General features: G+C 42.1%; 1 protein-coding gene and 1 long non-coding RNA gene across 2 annotated transcripts; one reads left to right on the forward strand and one right to left on the reverse strand.

Moving 5' to 3' along the window:
* Positions 1 to 1,488: 1,488 nt before the first annotated feature.
* On the forward strand, positions 1,489 to 17,223 carry LOC308369196 (tensin-4-like; the record flags this gene model as incomplete). The annotated part of the gene is made up of 12 exons (XM_080843538.1): positions 1,489 to 1,660; positions 3,714 to 4,140; positions 5,977 to 6,275; positions 6,552 to 6,626; positions 12,259 to 12,396; positions 12,936 to 13,025; positions 14,950 to 15,027; positions 15,294 to 15,356; positions 15,553 to 15,733; positions 16,241 to 16,309; positions 16,478 to 16,504; positions 17,085 to 17,223. 12 exons carry the CDS (start codon positions 1,489 to 1,491, stop codon positions 17,221 to 17,223), a joined length of 1,758 nt encoding a protein of 585 aa, XP_080699664.1.
* Positions 8,434 to 9,480, reverse strand: LOC308381768. The gene is made up of 3 exons (XR_013969032.1): positions 9,363 to 9,480; positions 8,961 to 9,046; positions 8,434 to 8,542 (listed from the first exon to the last, which is right to left on the reverse strand). It is a non-coding gene; the product is annotated as an uncharacterized lncRNA (long non-coding RNA).
* Positions 17,224 to 20,975: the final 3,752 nt, after the last annotated feature.

Raw genomic sequence — 20,975 nt, forward strand, 5'->3', positions numbered from 1 at the left:
AAAATCTGTCGGAAGATCTCCTGGTAGACCCGGAGGCAGCATATGTTGCCCATATGGATGTATTTAGAATTTGCCAAAGGCTTGTATGGTCATACTTTTCAATTTCATTTGAAAGTTTATTTTTCTCAAAAACAAAAAAGTAAAACAAGTAACCTTTGTATATCCAAACACTGGTATGGTATAATACACATGTTTCGGTCACACTGCGTTGAGGAGGAGCAGTAAGATTACGTCTTGACCTGACCAAATTTTGTAAATGGTCTTACTCATGTAAAGGATTAATCAGAAGTCTTTATCCAAAGTCATGTAAGGTGGCTGTACTGTATGGGAATTGAACCCATATGACCTTAACATGGCCTAGAGGCAATGCCAGGGCAGTTGCTCTATGGTTAAGCAAATGTCTGGTTCCAATGCCCTGTGTCTCGAAAGCCTTTGTCGCTGGTTCCAGAACAGTCTCAAGTCCTGTCAAGTCAGCGTTTTGAGCAAGTGAGTCTGTGATTACTCGAAAGGGTCTTATTACTAGAAGTCTTTGCTGTTGGATGAAAACACAGAGGTCGTTGTCGTGGCAACCCCGCCAGTCATGGATGACTCACTGCGAGCCCTGCCCTGTCTGTGGTCCTCCACTGTGTGTGTGTCTCTTTGTGTGTGTGTGTGTGTGTGTGTGTGTGTGTGTGTGTGTGTGTGTGTGTGTGTGTGTGTGTGTGTGTGTGTGTGTGTGGGTGGGTGGGGGGGGTCAAGATCGCCCACCACACCCTCCTGCGCTCAGTGCGTCACGTCCCTCCAGTGATCAGCCTGAAGAGCTGTTGCACCACACTTTAGCACTCAGACTCAACCAGCAGATGTCTAAATCATGGAAAAAGTATCCCAATGACAATGTCATACCTATTATTATATCATGTAGTGGGATCATTGGTGTTCACAGCAGCTCCAGAATGATGTTTTTGCCACTGCAATCTTGGTACAAATCAGGCTTTGTGATTGAGTATGTATGGTACACATGTGGAAATTTAGCAGAAATATTCTACCGCATTGCTTACCAATGAAAAAAACCCATGAGCTAGCTGGTAAAGAGTTAACAACATTTGGCCAGAAGATATTCTTCAGTCACAGGCATATTTCAGTCAAGTTGTGTGAAATGGACATAATTAGAGGCCATTTATAACCCAGAAACTCCATAGAGCAGTCGCTGCCCTGATAAAGACTGTCATTCTTTCACTTGGATGATTCTCATGTAGTGTTGGAACGTCAGATCATTACAGACTTAAGTTCTTTACTTTCGCTGACACTAGCTCACAGTCAGTACTAACTTAATAACTAACAGTACTCACCCGCACCATGATGTTTCATGTTTGTGTACAAATGCGTAAAGCAAGGCCTTTGTGGGTCAACCTAATGGTGGTTACTTTTGAAAAAACAGCAATGTGACCCTATTTTATCTTTCACCCAGACTTCCTGTCCTGACGCAGAGTGATGCCTATAGCCGCAGACATGTCCCAGATCATAGGCAATCCCATGCTGAGGGAGGGCCAGAGCCCGAGTATGGACCAGGCAGAGGAGGACCTGGACATCTCCCTGGACAACCTCAACCAGATGATCATGGAGCTGGACCCGTCATTCGAGCCGCTGCCTCTGACTCGGCGCAGACCAAGCAAACACACAGGTGGGCTAAACAGCAGTACAGGGATTATGCCTACAGCAGCCAGGCACTGGGGGTGGACTGGGGATGGTTAGGGGGTGAAACAGCAGTATGGGGATTAAGCCTACAGAAACTAGACACTAGGGGTGGACCGGGAAGGACATTCAGCCCTGACTGGTCCATCAGCACCGTCCGGAGGGCCAGTAACGAGCCAGACTGGACAGCCCACTGGGATTTAAACCTGTATGCCTGATGGCTAGAACACCACTGTAGCAACAGCAAGTATCAACAGCTACTGCCAGTTCTTTTATCCTTTTATATTGTCCAAACAAGCAGTTATAAAATCTCATCCCACACGGCAAAAGATAGTGGTATCCAAGCAAGACATGGACCATATGCTAAATAAGAGTATGTGTTTGTGGTATAAGTAGCTGAAAATTAAAAGGCTGAAAAGTTGTTAGGTGCAAAAGTGGCATGGCTGTGGAACTGCCAACTGTAGACATATCTGTCTAAACTTTTCTCATACCTCAAATTCCCTGAGGGTGTTCTCTTTTGAGGGTTGAATTATTATATCATGTAGTGGGATCATTGGTGTTCACAGGAGCTCCAGAATGATTGTTCCTTACAGAGGAGCTGCCTCAGACACCACGGTTACCAAGTGCCCAGAGGGATGGAAAGCTGCATAAAACTGTAATTGTTAAGCTTTGGCAACGCCTTGGCTCAGGAGATGCCCTGACAAAAAGCCACTCCCTATGCCCGAGAGCGATTCTTTTTCATGAGTATTCATTTTCGAGGCTGCACGGCCACTGACTGTCCTTGTCAGTGAGTGGTAGAAAATGGTTGCACTTTTAATGTTCCTGCCAGGAACCCCATTTTAAGCATGCTGCTGTTGTGAAACCTCTGCATTGTCTTTACAAGCTTTTATTTTTGCTTAGGGATATTTCCGGCCTTCAAACTATTACATGTCGCAGATAGAAGGTAACTGACATGCATGTGATACTTGCCTAGCAAATTTAAGAACACAGGATCTTAGACCTGAGTTGGCATACAGCTCTGCGTCTGTGTACCTGCATGCCCATGGTATTTAGGTATTGAGGCTGGAAAGTTTGAACAAGACCAAACCCTGACGAGACTGATTGGCTGTCAGCAGTGTTATGCCAGCACCATCTCAAGCGCTTGTGTTTGTTTTGGGTTTTCAACAGAAGGGGCAAACCAGGTCGATCAAGTTGGGCATTGGGCTGGGACAAGTGTATGCGTGTACAGTACTGTGCAGGAATGTCACATGGAGCAGTCTGAATTACATGTGAGAGCTCCAACAACCAATAAGAGGAATTATCATGACGCAAGCTGAAGTGCCTCAGGACTGACAGCAGTATTCAAACTGCAAACAATCAACACGTTGACATAATTAGATACTTATGTGGTGCAGACTCCAGAACAGTGAATGTATGAAGCGGTTTATCTTTGAATATGCAAAGAAAAAAAAATCCTGTAATTGTAGTTTAAAACAGTTACAGCTGTCATTGTAAGCATTGGCCACTAGACTTGGCAACCTTTTGGACAGTTTTGGTGAAAAGAGAAACCCCATAACAGCCTTCACTAGCCAATAGAACGTCCCCTGAGGCATCTAAAGACAGGGATGGATATTGGGCGATGACAAATAGCCGTTTATCCTCTGGGATGCAGTTCTGTAGTAGCTGACTGAATGCTGGCCTGCAGTTCACCCAATGCATCATCATTATTGGAGTTCCTATAGTTCAGCTGGTAAAGTAAGGTTCTAACAATGACATGGTCATGGGTCTGATACCAGGGAACATACATTACAGGGAAAAGAAAGGGACTTCTGAACTTGACTGTAAGGAAAATAAGATGTGGCTGAAACAGATGTTAAATGCATGAATGTTAAAGTACCTATTGGGTCTTTAGGGTGTGATGGTGGTTGTGAAGTGTTTAGGGTCACTGCTTTGCATACTCGCTGCAGGCTGCCTGTCTGTCGCTCTACATAAAAATGTCTGCTTAAAACCTAACCCTTACTCAGTGTGTAACTGTTCACCCTTTACCCTTTCGCCCCCTGCAGACTCCTCTCCAGACGAGTCCCCTGTGGATGAGGACTTGGGCTCCTGCGTGCTGGTCTCCAGAGGCTGCTCCTCCGCTTTGGAGCTCGACTACACCTCCACCGTGGGGGTCAATTACACCTCCTCCAGCGCCCGGGTCTCCCCCGTCACCGCCAGCGTGGCCATCCCCCAGCGCCCCGGCTCCGCCAGCCCCCATGGCTCGGTCATCTTTTCTGACTCGCCTTCCTCCTCCTCGCGGCCTCCGTTGCCCGGCGGGGGTGGAGGATGCGGAGGCGGAGGCTTCCGGAGGAGGCCCAGGCCGCCGTCCCAGCAGCCAGATATGGCCGACTCCCCTGGGACCCTGTCCCTGTCCCGCAGCTCCCTCCGAGGCAGCGCGGGCTCGCTCCTGTCCACATCCATCGGCTCCGACACCAGCTACATGATGGGGAGGTGAGGAGGGCCCCCTGAAATGGATTAAGGGAGTGTTTACTCTAATCTGAAAGGCCACAATCTTTAAAAGGCTTCAGGTGGCCCTAAGGATAAAGCCTTTGTCCAGTAAGTTAGTTAGTTTGTTAGTTAGTTAGTTGACAGAACCATTAGGGCCATGTAGAACCATTTGGGCCACGCATAACCATTAGGGCCACGTAGAACCATCAGGGCCGTGCAGCACTACCTGTCATAAGCCAACACAAGCTGGATGATTGGTGACTCTTTGTGGCTGAGGGTTAAATGGTTGAGGAAGTGTTTACTCACGAAGGGCTAGTCATGATGTAAGGGTGCTGAGTCAGGTGATTGAGTGACATAAACCATCAAGGGCCAAGCAGGTTCGCCTGCCATTAGCCAATGATTGTGTGGGATGATTGTGTGGGATAATTGGGGTATTTGAAACTGTATTCCTATAGAGGACCTGCTTACAACTTTGAAAAGGTCAACAGAAGTGAAGCGATTAAAGAGATAAATTCATATGTATATGTTGATCCATTAGATGAACATGCATACAAAATAATAACACAATATGTAGTATAAACAATCTGTAATACAATAGCTTTCAGTAAACTTGTAAAAGATAAAACTGTACCATATTCATATTTCGTTAATACTTTTTTGTTTACAGAAGCGGATGTGTTTTAAATGGTTATTCGCGTGAGGATATATTTTGAATGGTATTTGTTAACAACAGTTTTCAGTGTGTGGTTTAATCAGTTGGAAGCGGTTACATAATGAGCATCATTATAAGAACTAGATTGGTTCTTAGTGTGTTGCCTTAAAGGGAGGAGACCTGGCAGTGGTATAGACTGATTCAAGTCAGGTCATGCTATCAGAGTTACGCAATATCACCTCACAGAGGCTAGGTGATATGAAAGTAGGATCGGCCTGAATTGATCTCATGCCTGGGGAAGGCACCCTGTGGCACAGTGGAATAGCCAGTGGTTGGAGACTAACACTGAGTCAGAGCAAAGGTGCAATGACTTCTAGGGAGAATGTATATTCAGTTACCTATACCTTTACCTTTACCTTTACCTTTACATTTACCTTTACATTTACCTTTACCTTTACCTTTACCTTTACATTTACCTTTACATTTACCTTTACCTTTACCTTTACCTTTACCTTTACATTTACCTTTACCTTTACCTTTACCTTTACCTTTACCTTTACCTTTACCTTTACCTTTACCTTTACCCTTACCTTTACCTTTACCCTTACCTTTACCCTTACCTTTACCTTTACCTTTACCTTTACCTTTACCTTTACCTTTACATTTACCTTTACCTTTACCTTTACCTTTACATTTACCTTCACATTTACCTTCACATTTACATTTACCTTCACATTTACATTTACCATTACCTTTACATTTACATCTACCTTTACCTTTACCTTTACCTTTACCTTTACCTTTACCTTTACATTTACCTTCACATTTACATTTACCATTACCTTTACATTTACATCTACCTTTACCTTTACCTTTACCTTTACATTTACCTTCACATTTACATTTACCATTACCTTTACATTTACATCTACCTTTACTTTTACATTTACATGTAACTTTATCTTTACATTTACATTTACCTTTACCTTCACATTCAAATTGGGTCATTTAGTAGATACTTTTGTCTAAAGCAACTTGTGGTATTGCATTCATACATTTCTAAGCATTAAAGCTTTTAGTATTCTTATTGCTCTCTGTTTGCCAGAAATTCTCAATGCTAATTCATATTATAATCTCTCTCTCTCTCTCTCTCTCTCTCTCTCTCTCTCTCTCGCCTGTCCCCTCAGCTGTCAATCACTCCTCAGTGATGACACCGACAGCAGTCCAGAGGGTCTCACGCCCAGCCTGTGCGGTTCCCTCGGTGACGTGTCCCGCCCCCACAGACCCTTCGCCAGCCGACAGATCCACGGTGTCCCCCTGTCGCCGTACCTCAACTCCAGTCCCTCCGGGTCCTGCAGCGATATCCCCATCGTCCTCATCAACGGAGCTCCAGAGGCCAACCTCAGGGTCCACCCCCACAGCCAGAGCATGAGGAGCGCCTCCAGGTCACCCTCGCCCACACGTGGGGACAGGAGGCCGTTTCACGGTAAGGTTGTTGGGCCATTCCAGATCCAAAGTCAAGGTTTCATGTCGAATCCAGTAATGTGAGGCTTGTTGCAATGTAAAACACTGCTAGTTCATTGTTTTCGAGGTCTAATCTGAGAGACTGGAGTCCATTTCATTTAATAATTGTAACTGTATGAAATGTATGAGGTAAATGTGGTGTTAAGTTATAATGAGGCTGGCATACTCCTTGAGTAGGGTGGACCATAATTTTAGCTGAATACGACAAAAATCAAACTCCTCTGTCCTTGTCTTTCAGGCAGCCAACCCAACATGAAATTTGTCATGGACACCTCCCAGTACTGGTTTCAGCCACAGATCAGCCGAGAAGATGGTGAGCTCCTTCATGATCTTAGCTGTTCTTCATGCAACAGAAGCCAAGAGGGCATATGTTATGGCGAAATATAGTATAATGTTGGCAATAATGTTGGTAATAAATAATGTTGGCCACCCAGTGATTAAATGTAAGAATCCAAACTATAGAGTTTGGGGATCCATTGAAAAACAAGAACAAAACATCCGTCATAACAACAAATTGTGTTTAGCAGCAACTACAACTAGAATGCGTTTCGTGAACGAACTGCGAGAGTGTGCTTGCTCTGTGACAGAGAGAACAAGTGCCAATGAATTAACATGTATTTACATCTACTCAATCAGTGTAGTGGGGCCTTCTTCCAATATATTTTAGCAAGCAACCAAGCTCAACCATTATATTTTGGCTCCACTGACGTTTAGACATATGAGGGTATCTTTGTTGTTCTGTTTTTGTTTGTTTGTTTGCTTGTTTATTGTGAAAGGGTCTAGTGTGTTACATTTGGTCATAGCCTAATAGTTCCAGAGTCTCGTTATACTGACTTACTGAGCTAAGTGAATTGTTGAAATTGTTATCTTGGTAAAAGGAAACATCTCTGCAACAATATTAGGTGGTGGGCTGGACCCCCGAATTGTGCATTTAATACTTACCGTCCAGCTGTGAAGCCCATTTTTTAAGGATGGATTCATAAAAATACACCAAACTGTATTTGCTTTGTTTCCACCTTCGTTTCGTGCACATTTGGCGAACATATCGTTGTAAAGTCTCTGTTTTTTGATCGGGCGAATTTTCAGGGCAACTATTTGAGACCGTGCGTTTCAATGAGAACAAGACGTAAGCAACCTCGGGTGTCGCTGTCTGGAGGGGAGATTGCAACTGGAGTGACATATTTTAGATAAGGCACATTATATATAATGTGTAATACATTATTACTGAATGTTAAAACACCATTTTCTCTACTTAAAGTCTTGGAGTAGGTGATGTTGCCTCATCTTTGCGTTTCCAATCATTTTCTATGGTTAAAAAGTCAATGACTTTCTTAATGTATGATAATGCAAATTAAGTTCCCATTTAATAAATAAATTCATTTTGTCAAGTGAGTAGTACAATTTTCAAATATAAGTTGGTCAAAGTTCCTGCAGTGTGCCCATTCATGGCTGAACCTGCAACCCTGCAAAGAGGGGGAAGTGGCCAGAAATGCCCTAGAGGCTTTAAATCTGGAATAAGACCAGGAATTGCCAGCTAATATGGCAATAGGATACCACCGCAAATGCTACATGCTGTTCACCAATGAAGCACACATTGAAAGAGCACGAAAGGGAAAGAAAAGGCAGCCAAGGACAGTGAAGGTTTGTACTCAGAGTATGATTTCCTTTTCGCCTGTATTATATGAGGTCTGTGTACCCAACAGGGTTTGAGCAAGTAACTCAAGACATTGACATGACAGAGAAATGGTGTAGATGAAACTCCTTAATTACTGAGACATTAAGGTCCATGGCCTCCACACTGACACCTGCTTGAACCTCTTCTTAGCAATCTTCAGTGATTGTGTGAAATATTTAAGGCCAAACACCCTTGACAGGCTGGTGCCACATAACCTTAATAGAAGTGACCCCTGAATAAAGCAAGGCACGGACAGTGATGACTGTTATTGGATTTTATTCAGATAATTTCCAAGATACAATAAATGAACATTATTAAAAAGAAACAGTATCTCGAAACCAATGTCTTACAAAGGGAACATGCAGTATTCCTTCCTTGTGTGACGTTGATTCGCAAGTAAATAAAAGAACAGTCCACTGAATATATGACAATAAGTCAAATTAAGCCAGGTTAACAAGATGTGGCTTTTCATGGCCACAGGTCCACTGGCTCTGCTTGATCACCTCAGGGTGGAGGTTTCTGGATTTCCCCACTCAGCTGCAATGTTTTTGTTCCTGAACGTAAAGGACTTCGTTAAAATATACTATAATATAGCAGGGGATTACAACAGGGGTGAGGAACAATTCATTTTAAATGTCATTTCAATTTTTTTATAAAGCCCCAAGGGCCGTACTATGGATACAAAAGGATTTTCCCCCAGCACTTTAGGCCTGTATTTAACGTGGTCACCTTTACAACAGACCCCACCTTCACTAGATCCCCTGAAAATAACTTCGTTGTATTGCAACTGCAATTTCAAACATTGCTTTACAAACCATGTCATATTACATGTGAAACTGCATCACAGTAAATGCATTATGTTGGCATGAGTTTGTTGTCTACATGTTGTCTGTGTTGCCATGTGGTTTACTCCCAGCTGGTTGCCTCATATGCATGAAAAAAAATAAACAATTAAAATATGAAATAGCCTACCGAGAGGAAGTGGCATATATTGCACCAGTCAGATGGACGAGGGATCTGATGGATGTCATGTGGGGTCTTGTAGCCTAAGATGCTACCTGTAGAGATATTATTAGACATAAGTTAGTTCACAGAAGTGCTACGCAGTTGTCAATGTTTAAATTGTCTGACTGTTGTAATTAAGCTCGTCGTTTGGACTAACGGGAGGAGAGACTTTGTCGGAGAAAATTGTTCAGTAGACGCCTATGGCCATGTTCATATGAGGAGAGGGGATCTCGCTTCACGTCTATTGTAATCAATGTTTCACACCCTATACTGACGAAATTAACAACATGTAGCCTTAAACAGGTTTCATTTATGACAAGAAAAATAGTCATGTGTTGAAATATCCACTCGAAGTTAAACAATTCTTACCTCAAAGCTGTATCTCAGCTATTTTCCAGCGTCAGATGAAGTCGATGTGCATTTCCTGGTGTGACGATGCGTCACCGAGAAACGCAATTGGTTGAAATACCCAATCCGCGGTTTTGATTGGACGTCACGCCGGAAAACTTTGATGATATTTTTGAGAACTTAATCGTAAAATACTATTAAATGTGCAACTTCCAGCGTTGGAAACAAACGGCTATATGTTTCTTATTATCTAGTTCAGCTTCCTTAAAAAAATTAGCTTCACAGCTGCAGGGTAACTATCAACTCGAGAACTAAGCAAGATAGACGGTCTCAGCCCACTGACTATATTGGAATGAATGCGGTTACATAGCCAGCTTTACTTAAAGTTTATTGTAAGATAGGCCTATATGTTAGACTTAATGCAGTTAGAGTTAGACTGTAGGTCTAGTATCAAACGTAAGCAACACTTTTACTGTATAGCTAGAGAGCACGTGTATCACATTGGTTTATAGTCTGTCAAATTAGTTCTAGTTATTGGTGTTCGTTGGCATAAAAAGTTAGTCTTCTCTTATAAACCTATAGTACATCTGATTAGAGCTAGCAACCATGAAAAACCTCTTCTGAAACTAAGAAGGATAACTATGACTAAATGTGACTAAAACTAATATGCATTTTTGTCTTAAGACTGAATCTAAAATAGCTGCCAAAATTAATACATCTCAGTGTTCATTTTGGCAGCTATTTTAGATTCAGCAGCTATTTTAGATTCAGTGCATATTAGTTTTAGTCACATTTAGTCATAGTTATCCTTCTTAGTTTCAGTCTAGTTTTCGAAAACTGAGCACACTACAACAGCTACGCTGTGTGTACATCCTCAAACGTTTTTCAGTTAACCTAATGATTCAAGGTCTCTCATGAATCATTACTCCCAGGACACGGGTTAATGTTAACTCACGCTATCGGTCACAACAAGTTACTTGGGATATGCTACCTCATAGTTAGCTAACGTTAGCTAGCTAAACGTTTACAGAGGCTAACGTGAAGCTTCAATCAAATTATTAGCTAGCTTTCCAAGCTAGCTGACACAACCTAAACACTCGACTGCCCCTTTGAAGTCAACTTAACGTTGGCTAATATATTCTAATAACTAGTTATCATTGACAGTTACAAGCTAATTTACCAAACTCCTTTCTGTCCTAAATTGAGCAGTTGCTGGTGTGAGCTACAATATGGGAGCTAGCAAAGCCATTTCTAGCTCTACTTCACAATACTGCTGCCTAGTGTAATAAGTTAACGTAAAACATAAATGTTTATAAAGTATCAGACATAAACAGGATACAACACACCAGTTACCAATTGATATTATGTGTTTATATATACCAAAAATGTCAGTAAATCCAGATGATGATTATGCTGCTGCTGCTGTTGGTCCCGTCGCAGGTCCCGTCGAAAACCCTGGAGTCGCGACCCTGTCAGTTGTTTCCATGTGAAATCAATGGAATGCTTCACTTTTTGGCGCCGTATTGACAACTGTCTGTCACTCGCACACTGTGCTTGTAAATTATTTTTCAAGTTTGCACGTACCTATTTATGCGAGTGAAATACTCGCACTGTAGAGCCCTGGAAGGTGTCTCTTAATATTCCTACAGTTGAATGGAGAACGACTGATAGAGCGGGTGACGTCACAATGGCTCAACCTTCCCCATGTTAGTCAATGAGAGAAAAAGGGGATGAAAAAATGGAATAAAAAAGGAGTGACAAGGAGTACCGCCACGAAAAGTCATAGCAGCTTGCACCGGATCGGGCCGGACGTTTTGGTGTTTGAATGGCGTCTCTAGCTCAATCGGGCGAGGAGTAGTTAGCTGCAAGAAAAACGTACGGAATAAATAAATGAACTAGAATGCGTTTCGTGAACGAACTGCGAGAGTGTGCTTGCTCTGTTGCGGCCATGACCGAGAGAACAAGTGCCTTGGAATTGGGGCAGGTGTCAGCTCTCCAGCTCTCCCTGCTGGATGAGCATGCACAAATGAGTATGCATGAGTGAGTATGCATGAGTGAGTATGCATGAGTGAGTAAACATGAGTGAGTATGCACGAGTGAGTATGCATGAGTGAGTATGCATGAGTGAGTATGCATGAGTGAGTATGCATGAGTGAGTAAACATGAGTGAGTATGCACGAGTGAGTAAACATGAGTGAGTATGCATGAGTGAGTAAACATGAGTGAGTACGCATGAGTGAGTACACATGAGTGAGTAAACATGAGTGAGTAAACATGAGTGAGTATGCATGAGTAAGTATGCATGAGTGAGTATGCACGAGTGAGTATGCATGAGATAGTATGCACGAGTGAGTAAACATGAGTGAGTATGCATGATTGAGTAGAGCCCTGGTATGGAAGGTGTCTCTTAATATTCCTAGTTATAGAGTTGAATGGAGAGGGACAGAGAGAGAAGAGGAACCGTGCGCAGGTGTCAGTGAGAGTTGTCAGTGAATCACAGGTGCAAGCCAGTTTAATGAGCCTATTATGATGTCATAATGCCTCAAAGTTCTGCCATGCAAGTCTATGGAGAAAAAAGGTGATGGAAAAAGAGGAATAAAAAAGGAGTGGCAAGGAGTACCGCCACGAAAAGTCATAGCAGCTTGCACCGGATCGGGCCGGACGTTTTGGTGTTTGAACGGCGTCTCTATCTCAATCGGGCGAGGAGTAGTTAGCTGCAAGAAAAACTACTAGAATAAAAAAAATAGTAAAAAACGAAGAACAATAGTGTGCTTCCCTTCGGGCAAGCACACTAATAAATAAATAAAGAAAACTTGACGATAACAATACTGTGCTTCCCTTCGGGCAAGCACACTAATTAATAAGGCAACAATTACTGGCAATACTTTGACCTTTCTTTTCTTTTTCTTTCTTTTAGCTGAGGCCGTCCTCAGAGAGCAGGATCCAGGGTCCTTTGTGGTGAGGGACAGCACGTCCTACAGGGGCTGCTTCGGCCTGGCGATGAAGGTCCACCCAGTGTCCAGCAATCCTGCGTCCATCTCTAAACCAGATACAGGTGCGAGTCTGCTACAGCTGTTCACATATACACATGAAAGGAAGGAAGATGAGTCTTTGGTGGCAGGTTCATCTCCCCCATGGGTCTTCACTGAGCAGCAGATGAGGAACTGAGACTTTACACACTTGCCCACCAAAACAAATTGTTATATTTATTTAGAGCACATAGTATACTGTGAGTCGAACAGAGAAAAATGTGTCCAGTGCAATCAGTGACTAACAGTGACTTTCACTGAATGTCTTGTATCACCCTCCTGTCCTCGTGGACTGGGCGTGAGCTCACTTCAAAACAGGGTGTGCCCAAAGACTCATTTCCTTACTATCCTCAAAATATTTGCGGATTTACATTTAACAGTGCGGGGTGCAGCATATATGCAATATGTGTTGCCACAGGGCACACTTTAAAGTATTTGCATACACCTACATACTTACATACCTTTTTAGTGAGGTTACCTCAAAATGGTCTACACAATTCACAGCACCACTTCTCCTGTGACGTTTTCCCTTCGGGGTTGTTCTTGTTTTTCCTTTCATGAGTAGATGAGTCCCCGGAGCCTATCAGACACTTCCTCATTGAATCCTCTGCCAAGGGGGTACGTGTCAAAGGAGCTTCACAGGAGCCCTACTTTGGTGAGTGTTCCCATTGACTAGCCTGACCCTATTAGTAACATTGACAAAATCTCGTACTGCACTAAAATTGACATGTGTGTGTTTCCTGAAAGCGCCATGGTGCAGTAACAATGGTAACTACTTTAGAGTGTCTAAAAAGAAATAAGAAAAGGAAAGATATTATCATAATAATGATATTAGCACCAAGACACTTTCAGCGAATGCACCACTGTTCCGACTGAACCTACAGACCATTATATTTGAAAAGTTTTACACATCTGGCTTTAAAGCGATTCAGGTGTTGGTTATGGTGTTTGGTAACCAGGTGTCTGAAAGCACAATTTTTTTTACACATCCTTGTGTGTACTAGTGGTGAAACACAAACAGTTATATCACTACCTGGATGCAGCCTGCATGGAAGACCGTTTGGAAAACTTTCAGTGCCAAACACGTCATGGTTGTCAATGTACTGTGACAGACAGAATACAGGCACTGTCACCATGGGAGTGTTTTTTTTTACTATCTGATTCACTATCAGTGAATAACTTTAAGATTAGTGATAGCAGTGCCTCACCACCTGTACACTCTCACCTGGAGAAACACAACACACACACACACACACACACACACACACACACACACACACACACACACACACACACACACACACACACACACACACACACACACACACACACTCACACTCACACTCACACCCAGTTTTAAGAGCCCATATCCTTGATCCTTGGTATACATACTTGTCAGAGTACTATGACTCTATGCATTCCAAGCTGATTCACTGAGTGTGTGCATGCCTCATAAGGGTGGGTGTGTGTGTGTGTGTGTCTGTGTGTGTGTGTGTGTGTGTGTGTGTGCATGCCTCTCATACGCAGCGCTGATGATGAAACACACCTTAGGCTTGGCCGGACACTTCTATATTTGGTCTGAATAAGGAGTTTAAGAAAGCTTTTTTTTTTATCAAACAGGGATGTTTTTTTCTAAGATAAATCACTGTGATATTGTTGATATTATTTCTAAATCATAATAAAAAGTAATAATGAATAATAATGTTTCTACACAAAAGCAGTCACAATGAAAAGGAAATACTTTACAGGCTGAGTCACGCTGTGTGGGATGTAGCTATAGCAATACAAAAGGCAATATGGAGGACCACCCAGGAAGTCATAAGCCATATACACACATACATTCACACACACATGCACGCACGCACGCACGCACGCACGCACGCACGCACGCACGCACGCACGCACACACACGCACACACACACACACATATATACATCTTTCCAAGCCAGAAACCGTACAAGGCTGTTAGCTATTCTTTAAATATCACCAGAAAGATATATAATAAAATATATTATGATCAGAAGATACACACTGTAACACTTCTTTGAGCTACTAGTGATTGCAAGTAACTTTTACAGTCTTCATAATGTATTATGTAGTTGGTTTGTGAACAATGGATCTGCTTTGGCAACATGCTCTGTATTACCCTTCATTATCTCTCACATTTGAAAAATGAATTGTTCGTAATACTACGTAATATGCTATGAACACCGATGAGGAGAGACTAATAATCTCCTCTTTCACCTCAGTGAAGGAATACAACTCTGAGATTCAGCATAGGGCAGTCTCCCAAAGTTCACATATGGAGACTGGCCCTCTGATATATGTTAAGGCCTGGCAGTTGCATTTACTTTCAACTCTGAACAGTCGCAAAAGTGACAAGTTTTCCGTCTAATCTGCAGTAGCTTACTATTGCCCTCTTGTGGCCAGATGTGGGAATTGTTTATATGAAAAAGGGAGTCTTTTTGTCCTGCTGTGATGTAAAGCAGAGTTGCAGGTACTTGAGTTAATAATGCTTTTTTTTAGAAGTTTAGTGTTATTGAGTGTAATTAAGATGTGTCTTCTCTCTCTCTGACAGGGAGTCTCTCGGCCCTGGTCTACCAGCACACCATTTCACCCTTCGCTCTGCCCTGCAAGTTAGTCATCCACTCTCTAGGTAATACAGGATGCTTACACCTACTTGGTTTCATTATGTCTGGCTGTTTTATCCTGAAAGTGAAGTGATTGTGAGGGAAAAATGTCAAGCTTTTACAACACTGGCACAATACTGAGATACAATACTAAGAGATATTATTGTAAGAGGGTTTTCTTCTCTCAAAAATTGATAAATAAACTAAAGGTTCTTCTAAAGGTAACCCTAAATTATTGACATTATTATCATGATACTGGTGGTTATGAGCTATTTCTTTTGTTTCTTCACAGACACTAAGAAAGGTGAGGTAGGATCCCCAACCTCGTCTCCCAGTGAGGAACCCAATAAAACCGGTAAGAAGCTTTTAAGTTCTTCATATACATTAACTTACATGTAGAAACAAGCAGAGTACTGGGATTTGGAAAGTAGCAGAATAAAACAAAAAGCTTCTTTTTTAGCACTTCTCCCTGTAACACTTCTGCTGTGTATTTAACTGTCAGTGTTGAAGACTGCAAGTGGTCTAATGTTTGTTTTATGCTCTCTTCCAAGCATGCAACTTCCTGTATTTATGTGCGGTTTCCACGGAGATGCTGACAGGGCCCTGCGCTGTGCAGAAGGCTGTGTCCACGGCCTTTGAGAGGGAGGCGGGCCCCAACCCTGTCACCACGCCAACTGTGGTCAACCTGAAAGTGTCACCAAAGGGTGTGACTCTGACTGACGTAAAGAGAAAGTAAGAGATCCTCAAATACACGTGGTGCTTTTAAGCAAGCTCTCCTTAAAGGTGCAGTTGGCGATTCGAATACAGCACATTCTGGAAACAAACGTAGTGGCTCGTACTGAGCCCTAAACAATTCCAGCCAATCAACACTTTGCTTCAGGAACAGGGAAGGGAAGGGTGTCATTGGCTGCTGAGCTCAAATATAAACAACCTTTCACGTGAATTCACAGACTGTATCTTTAACTAACATTACACTCAATTCAGTTGTTAACATCAGTAAAGCATGAACTACACCAATGAGTGCTACTGTCAGTGCTAATGTTGAAGCTCATTGTTTGGAATACGTTAGGTCAGAAAAGTGATCATGGATGTAGATCATTAACTTGAATTATCATTATTCATGTTTCATTTAGACTGAGATTCATGTTCAAGTGAAGCAATGCTTTACCTAATTAAATATGAGCATCAGTCTTCATCAAAAATGTGAATCAGGCATTACATTTAATCTTTTTTGGACAGGCTCTTCTTTAGACGGCACTTCCCTGCGCACTTGCTGAGCTACGGTGGCGAGGACCCTGAAGAGAGAAGGTGAGTGACCTCAGCAGCACCAGGAGAGGCTGTGGCCCAGGGTCATAGCTGCAGTCTTGGCTGTGGTCTAGACCAGTTTGGGCCTAAGACTGTTGATAGCTCAGTTGATCTGCTACAGTAAGGCTGTGCATGTGTCACTTAACAGAGATGTTTTTGTGTGTCCCACAGGTGGCTGAAGAGTTGCAAAGCAGCCAGGTACGAATCTCAATATACTATCCATAAAATAATGAAACTATACTATCCATAAAATAGTGAAACTATACTCTCCATAAAATAGTGAAACTACTATCTACTATACTTCTATAGTGAAACTACCATCCATGTCTATATGTAATACATCATTGATCACAGATCTATATATTAAGTGTTTCCATGTCTATAAGTATAAGTAATACATCATTGATCACAGATCTATATAATAAGCGTTTCCATGTCTATACGTATAAGTAATACATCATTGATCACAGATCTATATAATAAGTGTTTCCATGTCTATACGTATAAGTAATACATCATTGATCACAGATCTATATATTAAGTGTTTCCATGTCTATAAGTAATACATCATTGATCACAGATCTATATATTAAGTGTTTCCATGTCTATAAGTAATACATCATTGATCACAGATCTATATATTAAGTGTTTCCATGTCTATAAGTAATATATCATTGATCACAGATCTATATATTAAGTGTTTCCATGTCTATAAGTAATACATCATTGATCACAGATCTATATATTAAGTGTTTCCTGTCTTTTCCATCCACTTTAGGATGTTTGGTATCGTGGCTAAAGGTTTGGAGGCCGGCGCGGAGAACATGTGTCACGTCTTTGCCGAATACGACCCGCTACAGCCCTGCGGCATCTCCCTTCAGCTCATTCACAACATCATCGCCAGGACTCAGGCCTAGGCACCTGCAGGCCCAGGCAGTGGTGTAGTCCAGGGTATACGCAGGTATACGGAGTATACCCACTTATTTTCCAGTCAGCAAGACAGGGCGTTTATCCTGTGCTGTATGGGCTGCTTAAAAAAATTGCAAAATTAAGAGAATACCCACTTCTCCAGGGACCACTACATCACTGAGCCCAGGTATCCAAGAAGAACCCTGACTGTCGCAGGGGGGGGTCATAGCTGGCCAGTGCCATGCATGGGAAAGCATGCAACTCCGACATTTCATGACTTGGGATCACAGACTATAGCTTCAGTATGCGTCAAATCTCTAGTGCAATTGGACTGGAGTTTGGGATTTGCCGGAAAGCTGGGGACGCCCTGTGGATATTGGGACTGCTTTCAAAATGACATCAGTGGTTTATACTTCGCTGAGCAAGATTCCTTCAGTTGAATCCTCTTGCATTGAATAGCTCTGCCTTTGGCTTCAAAGGGAAACAGATGATGCTTTTAGATGTGCTACTTTTGCACATGTGTACAGACACACTTGGCTGTTTTGGCGAAAGACGTACTTATAGTGGAATCATGAATATGTAGTATGTATATATATGAGTTCTATTAGACTGACTTCTGCAGGGAAATGGGTGAGTTTCTCAGTGCTTGTTACTCTACTGTATTTTTCTACTGATGTGCCTGTTGTATTTCATGTTTTGGATATGAAAATGAATGTAATTTGTACTCCAAATGTGTATCTGAAATAAAGTGTGCAATACCAATTCCAATACGTAACATACCAGATGAATATTTTATTTTTAATGGACTCAGGAACACACACATTGATATTCATGATAGAAAAAAATACTATGAGATTATGATTTTAGCCTTTTATTTAAATTATCTCATCATTAGATAAAATGCATATAATTTATTCTTGAAAAGTAAAACAGGCCTCCCAAAATGAAGAAAATGGAGTCATTTCAAGTGTTCAAGCGGCACTACTCCAAGCACATGAAGGGAACTGCATAGATAGGAAATGTTAAAAGGGTTAACATTGGCACAGCCTCAGGCACCCAACTGCAAAGCACATTGGTAGCTTTTTCTCATCTTTGGCGAAACAAAACAAAAACAAAGACAATTTTATAACGGAACAACAATTTTATACCTTTTGACCATAGGATATGTATCTCTGCTCACTTTTCAATTCCTGTTATTAATCACAGATAGCTTTCACTCTAAATGCAGTGTGGGCTAAGAAGCTCCCTCAGTGACACCAGCGAATTCACTGCATTCCCACTCACTGCATTCATCACTGCATTCATCACTGCATTAAAGCCAGTTTTTGGTCACCGTATTTAAATGCTTTAGAGTGTTGTTCAACAGCAAAGTAATCGAAAGAAAAGAGCAAAATCACCAATCATACCACCAATAGTGGCCAAGATTATCGTGAGTATCCCACGACTACTGTCAAACACTGTCCACGACTACTGTCAAACAGTTTCTAAATGCAAATTCATGGCTGTGAATTTGCATTATTTTATGCTGTAAACATTCTCATGTTACGCCTGAGGACGTCATTTGTCACTGTACACAACGTTAAAGTGGACAACTACAAATTTAAGGAGGTCAATCAAATAAGTCGCATGTCATATCAGTGTAACTACCTCATGTGCACACACACCACTCTCCAATTATTTACTTATCAGAGCAGATTCATTAGACACAATTCACTTCAAAAGTTAATACACTTTTAATAAACTAAGATGTGCCTGCTTAACGAATAATTATCATAGCGTTTAATAATAAGGATAAAATATATAGCCTCACCAAGTAGTAAATTCTTATTTTTTAGCATAAATCGATGTAAATAAATATATCCTACAAAGAACTGTTGTTTTGTTGTTGTTACTCTTTTTAGATAACCAAGACTTAATAGGCTGAGTATTTCATAATGGCCTTAACACAGGTTATATGCAAACCTCAAAAGTAAATGTCACTATAATGGAAGACACCACAATCCAAAAGTAATGCATTCATGGTATAGAGAAGCTATTTACACGTTCAACGTACGCCCTCTTCTGGTTGCATCTGTTAAAACACTCAGCCTCTGAAAAAAAATCAGCAAAAGTTTGATTTGCTGTTGCCTGATGCAGAATCAGCAGTCCGTTTTTGTGGCTCAAAGCTTACGTTTTTCAATCGATCATCACAAACTGACCTAAGGTCATCTGTTAATTGTGCCCTGACAAGGTTCCTGCAGCTCAACTGGTAAAGCAAGGCGCTTACCACACAAACAGCCATGGTTTTCATTCCTACAAATGGCTCAAACGTATTCCTCACAGGAACGCTTTGGATAAAAAGGGTCTGCTTAGATGATTCAATTCAAAAATAAATAAATTCAAATATTGTGGTTAAGAATAGGAGCTCATGTTCAAATGTTCAACCTCATTCTGAATCCAGATGTGGTATGAATGGTCATGGTTGCCATGGTCACAATTGTTGGAGTAATAGTGCAATAATATATTTGTATGCATTCTGTAAAATAGCAAAAGCCAAATATGTAACACGACGAAAAGGCAGGGAAGGAAACCTATATCTATATTAATTGAATTTTTTTTAAAGTATCAATTAACTGGATGATTAATCTATACCCACTTTTTTCTCTGGGAAAAGGACAGTGGGATGTAATGATGGCTTTGCTGTCAGAAGACACTTTTTCACAGTGACATTACTCGTTGACCTACCGATTTTGAATTCCATCCATACATTCCGATGGGCAGGTGAGTGAATTTTTTTTGTTGCTGTTTTTTTTTTTTTGTGTGGCAATGTTGTCACAGTGATATCACCAGGGCAGAGAAACACAGAAGGCTTCTGCCTGTAGCATCAGGCGCTACGTCTTTCCAGACACACCATGGAAGCAGGGCACTGTGCATTGTACACTACCCTCCCACTGGAGGACTACATATCCCAGAGGCTGGGGGACTACTTCTTTTCTGCGCATCTCTGGAAGATACCGCAGGGAGGCTGGGGGTCACGGTGGAGCTAAGGCTTCTTACAACCTTGGACTCCATTTCAACATGGAGATGTTTCATATCACAGGAGTCACATAATAGCAACGACAGCATGATGCTTATTGGTTTTGTATGTATGCTATAGGTATAGGCAGGCAGACTGGAGCTTCTGGACAGAAATGAAATCCATCCTCAGTGGAGACCGCTGTAACCTAGCAACTAATTATCTGGGTAAGGGCCTGAAGGTGTCGATGTCCTTGGGAGGTTTTGTTTTTAGTGGGGAAACTGAAGCAAACTGGGACAAGTTGGGGGTCAAAGTTCAGGTTGAGATTTTTTTTTTCTTGGAGGAAGGGGTGCCAGAGCTGAAGGTGGTACTTGTTCCAGTTCTGATCTCTTATGGGGAGCGTGTGTGTGTGTGTGTATGTGTGTGTGTGTGTGTGTGTGTGTGTGTGTGTGTGTGTGTGTGTGTGTGCGTGTATGTGTGTGTTTGTGTGTGTGTGTGTGTGTGTGTGTGTGTGATGGTGCAGTCTCTAACCAAAACACCACACACTTCCACTGTCAAGTCAGCTGGCTTGAGTATCTTCCTGTGAGGGGCTATGAATGTGGGCCTGTGACACCTCCAGTCCAGCACGAATCTGGACACCAACGCCACCTCCACCCCCCTGCCCCGCCTCTCACTGGGCGATGGAGGGGATGCTGCGGGACCGGCGCATGACCAGGCGCACCTCCACGTCAGGCAGGCTGTCCTGCTTGGTCTGGGCGCAGCCCT

This window comes from Sprattus sprattus (genome assembly GCF_963457725.1).
Source record: "Sprattus sprattus genome assembly, chromosome: 1".
Classification (NCBI taxonomy): domain Eukaryota; kingdom Metazoa; phylum Chordata; class Actinopteri; order Clupeiformes; family Clupeidae; genus Sprattus; species Sprattus sprattus.